The sequence below is a fragment of the Pogona vitticeps genome, chromosome 2 (assembly GCF_051106095.1).
Source record: "Pogona vitticeps strain Pit_001003342236 chromosome 2, PviZW2.1, whole genome shotgun sequence".
Lineage (NCBI taxonomy): Eukaryota > Metazoa > Chordata > Lepidosauria > Squamata > Agamidae > Pogona > Pogona vitticeps.
Genome location: NC_135784.1, coordinates 174,423,496 through 174,436,927, shown reverse-complemented (window position 1 = coordinate 174,436,927; position 13,432 = coordinate 174,423,496). Strand labels below are relative to the sequence as shown.

Here is a 13,432-nt window from a genome sequence, read left to right as displayed (position 1 = left end):
CTGCTTAGTCCAAGACACATATTCCAACAGGCACTGATATTAGTCTCCATTATTTTAATGCTAGCCTTTGGATTTGAAGGTTTTTAAAAAAAGTCTGAGAAATTGTTTCCTGTTGTTGTGCTGTTTTTGATGGGTTTTTTGGGGGGGGGGCACAGTTTTTCCCACAGCATTGCAAGCCACCTTATTTTCCCAGAAATATAAATTCATAATACAAAACACCTCCACGGATAAATAGAAACCCAGAAGACAGCACTGAAATATAATGGTGAAAAGACTGTCCAATCTAAGCCCAGCTAGAAGAAAGAATCATAATAAAGGAAAGTCACAAGATCCTTCAATCTGCACATTCACAATGACCATCTGTGAAGCAAATGGAGCTGGTATGTAGGTCACCCAGCCATATTTTTCCTCACTATGCTCTGAGGTACTGTATCTCTTTTTAAACCACTGGAATGATGTCTAAATTTCATCAGCAGACATATAAATTATATCAGGCACATTTTGTGACCACTTGTGTCTTCTTCTAATGCATTCCTTTTGGGGAAAGCTGTGTTATGAGAATGGTATGTACCTTTAAAAGAGCTGGATGATCTCAATCATATACAATGGATGTTTATGTGACCACACTAACTAATCATAGCTGTTACATGTCTAGATTAGGCCAACGCTTTGGAAGTTGTACTAGACATTAAAAGGTGTGCCTATTTATACCAATTATCCTATTTCCCTTCTCACAATAAGATTTCCTCACATGTGTGGGCTGCAACATTCCAGTTCCTAAACTGAGTCCATGTTTGCCTTCAAAAGAGCAATACAATAAAAAGTATACAATAAAAAGGAAGTAGACAAAGAATCTCAGAAAGAATATGTGTTGAAATACAATAAAATGAAACTGACTAAAGATAAAATGCAGTCTTTAAATGAGCCTTTAACATATGCAGAAATTATAGAAGCCTTCAAAAAGCAGAAAAAGAAAAAGAAAAAAAGAAGGGGAAATCACCAGGCCCAGATGGTCTTCTGGCCTATTAATATTACAAAGAATTAGAAAATGTATTGCTTAAACCATATAAGAAATTCTTAGAATTTGTTGAAGAAAAGGGAGAATTGCCACCAACGTTGTCCGAAGTGATAATCTCTCTCATACGTGAGGAAAACACGGAGGGTTGGAAGGACATGATTTATAGTTAGGTTGGCATGCTTTTCTATGGTATAAAAAAGATAAAGAGCAGAAAAGTTTCAACTGGCATATGATAAGAAGAGCCCTACTAGGGACCTGGAAAAAGATTATCCAGCAGATTTATCAAAAAACACCAGGCTGGGTATCACCCATAGAGAGCTTTACACAACCTAACCTCATGACAGAAGTGAAACTTTTAAGATATCAAGATCTATTAAAAATGATTTCGAGTTAAGGTCCAAAGAAGAGTTAGAAACACAAGACATCCATCTAGATTGGTGGTCCAGAGCACAACTGGAATCTAGGTATAGAAGACATAAAATAGAGGGCTTTTACATAGAACAAACAATATTCAATAAACTTCTGCTGGGCTCAAATGATAAAGTAATTAAGAAAATGTATGATTATTTGCTTGAAATTAAAATGCAAGATGAGATGGTAAAAGAATGTATGATGAGGTGGGCACAAAATATAGGACATAATATTGATATTGATCAGTGGTTGCAAATATGGAAAAATAACATGAAGCTCACAAAATCTGTAAATTTCAAGGAGAACATATATGTTGTATAGGTGGCATATAACTTTGAAAAAATTGTCAAAGATTTATACAGAGGTGTCAAATGTTTGCTGGAAGTGTGAAGCACAAGAGGGAAGCTTTTACCATATGTGGTGGACTTGTAGAGTAGCGAAACAGTATTGGATGGCAATACATACTCTGTTACAAAAAATATTGCTTTGTAATGTTCCACTAACCCCAGAATTGTTTTTACTGAGCATTATACCAGATAATAGAGATAAGACAAAGAGCTACCTAGTTATATATATAGTCGCTACAGAATTCTTTATGCTAAGAACTGGAAGAAATCGGAGATAACCAAAACAAGAGGAACTCACTAAGAAGATACGGGAAGTGGCAGAAATTGATATTCTATCAGAAGTGTTGAAAGACTGTCCAATACAAAAGGCAACTGAACGATGGGATTTATTATATAAATGGCTTGAGTCACCAGATAGTGTTTGAATAACATAGAATTAAACTAAGATGTAACTGTAAGTTGAAACCTGGAGGGCAATCAAATTGTAGAAAGGCGAAAAGTCGACTTGATATCGCAACATGAACAAACAGATTGGATGACAGTACATTTTGTGCTCTCCTTCCCCCTCTTTTCCCCCATATCCCCCTCTACCTTTTGTATTCCTTACCTTATCCCTAGTTGTTTAAAAAAAACTGGATGAAATCTACACTGATTTAAGTAGAATAGATTCGATTACTATTATGTTAGAGAGTATAAGACAAGATGAAATAAATGGAACAAATTGTAAGAAATCACTCTGGTTGCAACGGATAGAAAAGTAGAAAAATACAATTAAAATATTTATTAAAAAAGAACTAAAAAAGGAAGAAAAATATTTAAATATTGAAGAGAGAGAGAGAGAGAGAGAGCAAAGACCAAACACAAACCATATGTACTGAGGAAAACATTTTTCCAGGCTTAAATAAAGGCTTATGCTTTGCCTTCCAAAGGACTCAATCTGCAAAACATGTTTTCAAAATCTTATTCTAAAATTGATGCGCAAATAAAACATCACCAAAAGACATGCTTACATGCTTTTTTTCACATTTTGGAATAGCATTTTCAATCCATCTATCCCACAATCTATTTCTCCCTTTTTATAAAGAGATGAATAAGCAATACACCTTTCTTTCTTTCTTTCTTTCTTTCTTTCTTTCTTTCTTTCTTTCTTTCTTTCTTTCTTTCTTTCTTTCTTTCTTTCTTTCTTTCTTTCTTTCTTTCTTTCTTTCTTAGCACTGAACAATTTAAATTTAGAAGCATATATTACATACAGGTAAAATTAAAAACAAATTAAAATGTTAGGATAATTAGACTATTTTTTACCAGGAATAAGCAACTTCGATAGTGTTATGTCAGTCCTTTGCTATATGTTTCCATATCTGCAGTATGTTGGAGGATGATTATTCGCAATTCAGTGCTGAGTGAGGTGGAAAAGAGCTGGTTCCCAATGAATACCATACATTAACCATGGCATTACCCTAACTTTTGTGCGGGGGTGGGGGGGGGAAGAGGAGAGAGAATTATTGTGTTTTGCCCATTTTTTGTTAGAGTCGTCTGTCTTCTGGAATTCCATTCCAAATGAACAAAATGAAGCCTACCGTACCTCTTAGTGTTTTGGCTTGGAAGAAGTCCCCAGATCCTGTACAATAACTGGATGGGAAATTATCAAATGAAGGCAAAACTAAGGCCACATACACATCATAGCAGATCTCTGTGAACAACTAGGATGTAATATAAAAGCAGAGGACCTCCTCCAATGCAAGCAGAGGACTGACTGGAACCAGGCACATTTATAATGCAGTAATTGATTCCTGCTAAGATGAACTTCCCTTCCTTGCATCTTGTTTGCATCATTCAGAACAATCTTCTTATGGCAGAGCTGTACATTTCCCATCTAATGGGTGAAGGTCTTAAATATCAAGAGATACTGTGAGTGCCTCAGAAGCCTCTGGAGAATGAAGCAGATGAAATCTAGCATTCCTCACAGCTGGGAGTTTCGTTAATAAGTGATGTAGTTCAGTAATCTTAGACTTCGGATTTAATATTCTTAAAGAATTTGCCTTTTAGATAGTAATGTACAGTACACTCCTCATTTTCAAATGTTGTAAACCAGCCCTACTACATGTCAAAGTATTTGTGTTCATTTTGCTAAGTAGAATTCTGGATATCTGCCACAAAACTATAAGGAACACTCTTTATGAGAATATTGATAACCAAATGATGTAGGACATCCTCTTTCACAATCACAAAACAGTCAAAGCAGATACTTTTTAAAAAACTACTACATTCGAATATGTTCTCCAAAGGCCTCTGCACAGTCCACCTGAAACTTGGGGAAATTCCTTTTTTACTACAACTCCCAGAATCCCCATTTGCCATGATGGCATGGGAATTCCAGGAGATGCAATAAAAAACTGAGTGTTTTCAAGACCTGATCCAACTAGATGGGTCTGAACAGTTCAGTTCAAAAGCTCATTCATGGATGCGCTTTGCTTTATGATTGATAAACATGAAGCTGATCCAGCACCCTTTCTTTCTGATGCCACCATCTTGTGCTTATGCAGTAGTTGAACTTCTGAAGAAGTTAAAATCCTTTGTACAATGACCATGGAAAGAAGCCAAACAACTGTTTAGGGGAGAAGAGCACCACATGAATGTCACTGGATGAGATTGCTATCATTCAAATATGGAGAGATTTTTGTGCCACATATATGGTACTGGTGGTGGCTGTTGCCCATCAGTAGGGCAGGATGGTCAATGAAGGGAAGCTAAACATCAACAGTGAGAGGATCCATGAGGCTGGTGGATCGCTTGAGCTCAGGAGTTCTGGAGAGACACAAACCATGAATGTAGTGCGTAAACAGCTCCTAAGCATTAGTATAAACACTATAGCATTTCTTCATCCTATAAGATTTCTACTGGGCTTAACTTATACACCCCTATAGTACCTAAATATAGAAAGATACATAGACTTAAGAAAATACCAGAATTAGCTAATAAGCTCTATGTTCTGTCCCATCAGCAGAACCATTTCCCAACAGATCCACTGGTTTTATTCCCTTATTTCTCCCTTGCCCAGACATTACAATACAGTAGGACCCCTGTATCCATGGGATCGATATCCGTGGTTTCATTTATCCACATTCCAAAATAAAAAGAAAATAAACTAGAAATAAGTATTTTCATGATGTATTTATCAGAACTGGACACCGCAGGGAACCAGAGGCCGTGCTATGTATTCTTGTTGAAGGATGGTCTCTGGTCCTCTCTTGTGGCCAGTTCTGGTAATATATGTTAAATATTTTTTTCTGGATTTTTTTCCCTTTTACCATGATAAGTATAGCATTTGCTATTATCCACTGTTTTCAGAATCCATGGGAGGCCTGGAACCAATCCCCATAGATACTGGGTTCTACTGTACAATTATTTAACCATTAACATTAACCTGAACTGAAGAGTGTTCTCTTATTTTGGTTCGGTTGGCTTCTAGATCCTCATACTCAAATCTACACTAAGAAAATGTAACTTCAGCCACCTTTTCTGTCAACTGGAAGGTGGCGATGTCTAACTTGGTGTAATGGAGCAACCTCCTCTTCAAGATACTGCAGTTACCAAGGCTATTGATCCTGCTAGGCTACCACTGTTCAACAAGGGCAAAGGGGATCTGGACATGTTTCCAAGAAGAAGAAGAAGCAACAGCAGCAGCTCTTAGATTGTGTGTTGCATGTGCTCCTTTGCTAAACACCAAGCGAAGATGTGGCTGCAAGCAAATAAAATGCTGTACTTTCAACCATACAAGAGTAGAAGCATTTGTACTCCTGGAAAAATGAATCCAGTGTCTTATCAGAGTGATGGATACTGTTTTATTCTTATATACCATCTTCTGAGAACTTGGGAACTGCATGCAAAGCAAAATGCGACACAGCAAGGTGCACCTGCAAAAATGGCTTAATATGTATCAGTGTTTGCAGCTGCAGCAATACCTACTATCCTAACCTAATTTGTAGTATCATCACAGGAAATTGCACAATTTGTTTGTATGGTGCAACTAACCACCCACCCATAACCTGTGCTCAGTGTGTATAAGGATTACCAGTCCTAGAGAGGAACCCTAGGCAGGGAAACAGGATATGCCAATAATGGAGGGAGGGAGTTGGCAAGATTCTAAGACTTCCTTGCTTTGAGTGTTGCGCCTTGGCCAAGGGTGTGATTACGCAGTGAGGGGAATGCAAATTGATTCACCTTTTCTGGCTTTGAAGTCACACCAGGATATTAAGGCTGAGAAGGAAAAAAGCTTCCTAATTGCAGTTCTATTTTAAGTGACTGTGGGTGGCATGATTCAGAAGAACTGCCTCAAGAAGGCTTTCCTTCCTCAATCATTCATTTCCTCAACTTATCTTGCCAGCCAGTAGAGCTTGTTATGCTGCAAAAAATTATTAACAAATGGACAGGAGCTCTGCCTGAGGAGAGGCTGTTTTAAAAAAGGGTCTTGGGAGAGAAGCTTTGTGGAGAGAAGTGAGTGCTGGTGTGTGTGTGTGTGTGTGTGTGTGTGTGTGTGTGTGTGTGTGTGTGTGTGTGTGTGTGTGTGTGTGTGTGTGTGTGTGAGAGAGAGAGAGAGAGAGAGAGAGAGAGAGAGAGAGCACATGTGTGTGCATATGTACTGTCACCTTGTCTTTGTGAGGCAAGAAGTGAGGGGAAAGGTTTTTTTGCCAAAGTACTGCTTTGTGTGTGTGTGTGTGTGTGTGTGTGTGTGTGTGTTGTTTGCATGAGATCAGTTGATCATTCTTTTCTGTATCGGTTCAAAGATATACCTTTTTTAAAAGTAGAAGGGTATCTGATGGAAGGGAAAGCTATGGATATGGAATTCGGGGCTAATTTGGATTTCCCATTGTGTCATTGTGCCTGAAACCCATAATATTTCTTACTTTCCCTCCCCCCCTCCCCCGTGTAGTCAGGATTCAACGTTGAAGGGGGAAGTGGCAGGCAGAAGATGTAAGAGACCTGAGATTGGCCTTGGGCCACCCACTTCTATCCAAGTTCCAAAAAGACCAGTTATTATTTAGACACCGTGGTGACATCCCTTTAGGACTGCTGGGGGAAAAAAAAACACAGCATGTTTGAGATCTTCTCCATGAGGACCAAGAACCTCTTGAAATAGCTCGTGGATCATCAGACCTCTGTCTTTGCTAGGGTCATCCACACCTTGTTTTATTAACAGACCCCCTTACCTAGTTAGACATTATTAAGGTATTTCTTTTCTTTAGATGCCTAGATGTTTCCTGGAACAAGCAGTTCTTGATCCAGCAATAAATCACAAGTAGTGTAGGTCAATTGAATCAGTGGGGATTTGGTGAGTCAACTCTTCCATAAGTCCCATTTATTCAATGGGCCTACTTTAATTGTGACTTGTCCCTGTCCTGTAACTTTCAGCAATTCCCAGGGAATGAATCCTTTGCATTTTTACAATTTATGGTTGCCTGCAATACCTAGCAACCAAAAATACTGCATGTAGTTTTTAAAAAATTCTTGTAAATGAAATATAACCTCTCAAGTGTTAATGCATCCAGGATGGGAGTGTCTCTACATACATGCTAACATAGCAAAGAATCTAAGCCATTGTCCGTATCCTTGTGCTCCTCCTCCTTTCTTACACCTTAACTCAAGAGCTGAAGAACACAAACTTCCTCCATGGGAAAGCAGGTCACTCAGTTTGGGATACAGATAACAAGGAGGAGGTGCCATGTGACTCTTCTTGATTTCTAAAGAGACAATCATCTATTTGGATCTCAGAAACTGGGAGCAAGGGGATTATGGGAGTGGTGGTTGGTGTAATTACTTTTGCAGCCCCTCCCATCTTCAGTATCAAAGCACAAAGTAGGGCATGACTACAACAGACCAATTTGAATGGACGAAAATTATGGAGGCGCTGACCAACCAAATTCTCACTGACTCTGTTAGCCTGCTCTAGTGAATTTACTACACTAAACAATATTTCAGCCATTGGTTCATTATTTTTAGAGCTGCAACCATTTTCCTGGAAGTACTTTTACTCATGCCTTGGAATTTGCCCTTGAAAATGACCTTGTATATGAGTTTTGAGGGTGGCTTCCATTCTCATTTTGTCATCTGTTTTACAAGGTATCTAGTATATTTGCTTTCTTTGAGCTACGGGTGTGCACTAGCACCATAATTTGGATTCAGAATTGAACATTAGTCCATGTAACTGAGAATCTTTTTTTTTTTAACTGCTTGGCTTTGCTTTAAAAACCCCACTTAAGTTTTATTTGGGAGGGGAAAAGAATATCAAGAGAACTTGCTACATGCATTTAAAAATCAACAAAAGTAAAATAGTAAAAAGAAACCTTTGGCCAAGAATATAAACTAGTATGATAAATATAGTCTACACAAACAAGTAGCCCAACGGTGTACCCCACCCTTCTCATTGTGCAAGGATAAGAAGGTTCAAACTGTCGTGAGATGCGCTCCAGGCTTCCTCCACTTCCAGTACCCATGAGCTGAGCAGGTGAGGGAAAGATGTTGCCTAAATGGGTAAGACCTCATGAAAATAACTGCTCCCAAGTGCAGCTTCCTTTATTTAAGCAGTGCCTTCTTTGCTAGATTATCAAAAGCACCATCATCCTGGGAAAATATAGACTAGCTGCATGTCCTCTTTTAAGGAGGGCAATCCGGTAGTATTTGAACGGCTGCCCTCCTCAGACCAAGCTTACCTTAAGGAAAAATAACCATGGAGATGGAGGTCAGGGACCTTGAAACTGCTTGTCCACATGGAGAGCCTAGACAACAGACTCAGCAGCCACACAAATGACTTGGTCACTGCTATCCCCAGTCAAGTGAGAAGTACTGCATTTCTGATTGCCTAACAAAAATCTTTCCTAATTTTGCATCTCTATGCATAACTTATGCAAACTTGGGCGAAGCAGTATGGTCCTCTTTTTTCGCAAAAAAAGTGCATCACTTTTTGGTGATGTTCAAATGGAGTCTCTAGGAAGACCGCTTGCAAGCAGGGTCAAACCTATACATTACCTTCTGTGTTTAAATCATGCTCTCAATAGTTGACCCAAGAACTGTTCAGCAGGCTGTCCAGTGTGTGCTTGTGCCAGGAAAGTGGTATGTTGGGGTAATAGGCCTCCTGTGCCACATCTGGCACAACAAGAACATCAAAAGCAGTGGTAGCATGCTAGAGGAATTGTTGGTACGGCTGGCACCCCACTACGGGCCCCATTTAGAGGTCCACTGCTGGCCACATGTCACCTGGAAGTCAAAGGTTGCTGGTGTTTAATGTGTAGGTGTGAGCCAGATACAGCTGGCTGGGGGAAAAGGAGTTAAGTGCCAGGGTGGGCAGGCCCCTTCAGCAACAGCAGAAGGGTGGTTGGCCTTGAAGGAAACACCTGAGGCAGACAAGGGTGGAGGCCCTAAACCCACCCCCAGAGAAACAGCTGTAGTTGAGGTAGATATAGAGGCAAGTGAACAAGGAGGGGGGAGGAGGAACTAGCCATTTGGGAGGTTCCATCACCTTCGGAGAAGAGAGAAAATAATCTGTTGGGGGAGATGCTGAAAGGAGCTTCTAAGAGGAAGGACAGCTGGCTTATCTGAAGGCAAGTTGAAAGCTGAAAGATAGAAGCTCCCAGGGTCAGCCGGTGCTGCACGGCCTCCTCTGCTTGCTGGGCGCCATGCTGGGGAACTCGGCTGGCAAAGACTGTTTAACAGCCTGGACCTTTCAGCCGAGACAAGCTGCCACGGGGGTGAAGTAACTCCCTCGGAGCTGGAGGGCTGGGACGGAATATTCCCTCAGCCCTGGAAGGCCTGGAAGGATAGAAAGCTACCCATTCCATCCCTACTGCTGCTTGGAGCTAGAAGCCCCATCCTGCAAAGGACTACAGAGACATTGTTTTTCCTTTATTTTCTTTCCTTTGTATGCTGAGTCCAATAAAGCTTAACTGATCACCAGTAGCTGCTGCCTCATCGTCGATACAGCAGCCGGGGCCATTCACAATAGGCTTGTATCAGTGCAAATTTTATTCCCACAGCAATGATTTTGAGGACCCTGCATATTGGTTGCCCCTTTGACACCCAAAAGTCCATTTAGCTGCTGCTCATCCAAACAGTTCAGCATGCTTCAGCTAGAATGCGCTTGTGCTGAAGCTCAAAACATTTAACATCTAGTATGATGAACTCAAACGAAAAGCTGTGTGTCACACCTAGCTTACAAGTGCTGACCCATGAAATAATGCATCCTGGCAAGAAGAAGAGAAGCGAAGTTGAGTAGCAGAGTCCAACAGTTTTCATGGGTCTAGGAGTGAGGTCCAGTTCACTGGTTTGGCGAGCATCCCAGACCAGAAGCCAGTGCAGACGATAACTGTTCAACTGAGCTGTTCAGCTACAAGAAACAGCAAAAGCACACCTTTTCTTGCTGTTTTAGTAAAGAGCTCACACTTGCTTTTGTATACATTTGCACAGAAATGTAACGATAGATCTTCACCATTTTGATCAATTGGCAAATCTAGTCAAATTTACACCATCGGGCCTTAGATGTTCAACTGACTGGCAATGCTAGTCATTTATGAAAAAATAGGCCCGAGGGACACTAGGATTACTTTGCTATAGAAACAAATATTCTTTCCCACACTCTCTTGAATGCTCCCTTGACTTCCTTGTTCCTGAGACTGTAGATTATGGGGTACAACATGGGGGTAAGATTAGTGTAGATCAGGGAGACCACTTTGTCATGATTCAGGGAATAGCTGGCCTTTGGACGAATGTAGATGAAGATGGCACACCCATAGTGTAGGAGGGCCACAACCAGGTGAGCGACACAGGTGGAGAAAGCTTTATTCCGCCCTTCAGAACATTTGATCCTGACAATGGAACGGCCGATGAACACATAGGAAATCAAAATGAGGAGGAAAGGAATGAGCAAATTTGTCATGCAAACAAAGAACACAGCCACCTCATTCATACTTGTATCAGTACATGCCAACAACAACACAGGGGGAATATCACAGAAGAAATGATTGATCTCATGGGATTTACAGAAGGGGAGAGTGAAAATCAGCAAGGTCAATCCTAGTGAGATGCTGAATCCGCTGATATAGGTTGCCACCAAAAACTGCATGCAGAGATTCCTGCTCATGATGAGAGTGTAGCGCAGTGGATTGCATATGGCCATGTACCTGTCATAGGCCATCACAACCAAGAGGAAGCACTCAGCACCTCCAAAGGCAACGAAGAAGTACATCTGTGCAGCACATGCAATCAAGGAGATTCTTGTGCTCTTAGCCAAGACGCTGGCCAGCATTTTGGGCACAATGACCAAAGTGTAGCAGATTTCAATGAATGACAGGCTGCGCAGGAAAAAATACATAGGGGTGTTGAGGGCAGGATCAAGTACACTTATGACTACAATGGCCAAGTGTCCTGAGAGGGTGAGGAGCATGAAAAAGAACAAAGCAAAACATATGATCCTCAGAGTTCTGCTGGTGTTGAATCCCAGGATAACAAACTCAACGTCCATGCTCTTGTTCCGTCCTTGTTCCACATCCATTTCACATTCAGCAACAAGAATCGCAAGTGTTTGTGTGTACATCAATCTGCATAAGGCTAAATTAGGAACAAGACTCACATTAGCAGAAAACAACATTGAAAAGTTTAAACAGCGTACCAATTATCTAGAAAGGTGCACAGCTTTAAAAGTGGGTAAAAATTATTTGTCACTTACCTTGGCTGTAATTTTCAAATTTCATCCATGGACCTAGGGAGAAAATGCTTATATGCTGCTCATTTAAAAAAACAAACAACAAAAAACCCTTTCAGTCGTACCTGGATAAAACTAGGGGAACATTCCACACAATTAACAAATAAGCTGCTTTCCCTCCCACAATAGAGTTTACATAGTTCTCTGCCTCAGCAATCAGACTTGCACTTTCTTTCTTTCTTTCTTTCTTTCTTTCTTTCTTTCTTTCTTTCTTTCTTTCTTTCTTTCTTTCTTTCTTTCTTTCTTTCTTTCTTTATTTATTTATTTATTTATTTATTTATTTATATCCCATCTGGCAAAGGGCTATGCTGGGCAGTTCACAGCATAAAACAAAAATAAACCAACAAAACATAAAAACATAAGAATAACTCAGCTCTGAAAAAGCATTATAACAGTAATCAAACAATTTAAAATACATTCTAAAATAACTAGTGCATTTAAATTGGCTGTAATCAAGTGTCATTATAGGTTGTTTAAGGAGATGACATGGTCTGAAAAGCTTGCCAGAATAAGCAGGTCTTAAGTTGTTTCTTGAAAAATCCCCAGTGAAGGGCCCAGCAAATGGTGAGTGGTAACTGATTAAGCCCATGTTTATCTCCCCCTGACCAATGAGATCCTGGAACTGACAGAAAGCTGGCTGAGAGCAAAGTAACAAGAAGAACCCTATGCTCTGACAGACGGCTTTCACCACTTGGGGGAGTATTTCTGAAAGGAATGTGACAAGCATACCATATTCATCATCCGCTCTGGTTTTTCAGAAAAACCCTGTTTGGAATTTGAAACTTTTGGAAAATGTCAGACTCAGCTGAATGTTGTGGCCTTGCCTAAACAATGAATCTTTTTACCACACGGGGGCTCTTTCACTTCTTCCTTCATTTTTTCCTTTCATTTTTAACACTTGGGGGTTTGCTCACTGTCAGCCCAGAAGCATCATAAGTTTGTTCCCAAAGAGTAAAACTCCAGCTCATATTTTACATTAAGCTAACAGAATCTGAAAACGAGCAAACTCATTCTGTTGGGACTGGAAACATACCGAGGAGATTGTCAGAGACTAATCTTGTTATATATATCCATGTTTTCATCTGTAACTGTCATACATTAGCATTGTGTTCGCATTATCAGCTGAAATCCTGTTGTTGGCATAGTAAGCCTCAATGGGAAAAAGCCCATTGAATCAGTGGAAATTTGATGAGTCTACTCCTTTGTTAGTTCCACTGAAACAATGGGCTTACTCTAATTGCAAATTATCATGCTAAGCAATGGGATTTCTCCTAAATATTTCATCCTTCCCCCATGTTCAGTTGCTGAGCATGATACCAAAATGTTCTCAGATTCTAGTAATGAACACAGGTAGACACATGTAAGACAAAAAAGCAATGGCTGCTTAGACTAGGATAAAGCAGTTTTGATATTCAGAGAAAAAGCAGGACCACATCCTCTGCAATTTTCTGTTAAAACTTCTGTCTTTCCTCTTCCTCCCTGATCCCCATAAGGTTTCAATCAAAAGTTCAGCTGTTCTTGATACATCCAGAACACTAATAGTAAAAAAAAAAAAGCAATTTGGGAAAGGAACCATCATGGAAAAGAAGTCAGAATGAAATGGTTAAATACCCTCCTCAAAGCTCTTTTGTCTAAAAATAGAGGTGGATGAACTTAGGGGTGGGGCCAAGGGCCATTTTCTGAGCTATTGGCAGCACAAAGAGTACAGCTAAAGGGGCTAGTGTGCCTATTAATTTTTTTGATAGGCAGATTAATGCCACTCTCTGGGTGACTTTCGGTACAATAAAATCATACTGTTTTTCAGTACTAAAAAGTTAGGTAATTGGAAACGATGAACAAACAGTAGGAATTTTTAATGGAACACTGCAGTTTTAACTCTTCAGATTTTGTTTCTTTATCTAGAAG

General features: G+C 40.0%; 2 protein-coding genes across 2 annotated transcripts in view; both read right to left on the bottom strand.

Annotated features, from left to right (window-relative positions):
* LOC110071765 (olfactory receptor 10Z1-like) overlaps positions 1 to 8,669 on the bottom strand; it is a 10,705-nt gene extending 2,036 nt beyond the window's left edge. The window contains exon 1 of the mRNA XM_020779411.3: positions 1 to 8,669. This exon is cut by the window's left edge and continues 2,036 nt beyond it. The gene's annotated coding sequence lies outside the window, so the exon portion shown is untranslated.
* A 991-nt stretch (positions 8,670 to 9,660) lies between these two features.
* Positions 9,661 to 13,243, bottom strand: LOC110071764 (olfactory receptor 10Q1-like). Its single transcript, XM_020779410.3, has one exon. The coding sequence runs from the start codon at positions 11,411 to 11,413 to the stop codon at positions 10,367 to 10,369; it is 1,047 nt and encodes a 348-aa protein (XP_020635069.3). The 5' UTR covers positions 11,414 to 13,243; the 3' UTR covers positions 9,661 to 10,366.
* Between the last annotated feature and the right edge of the window lie 189 nt (positions 13,244 to 13,432).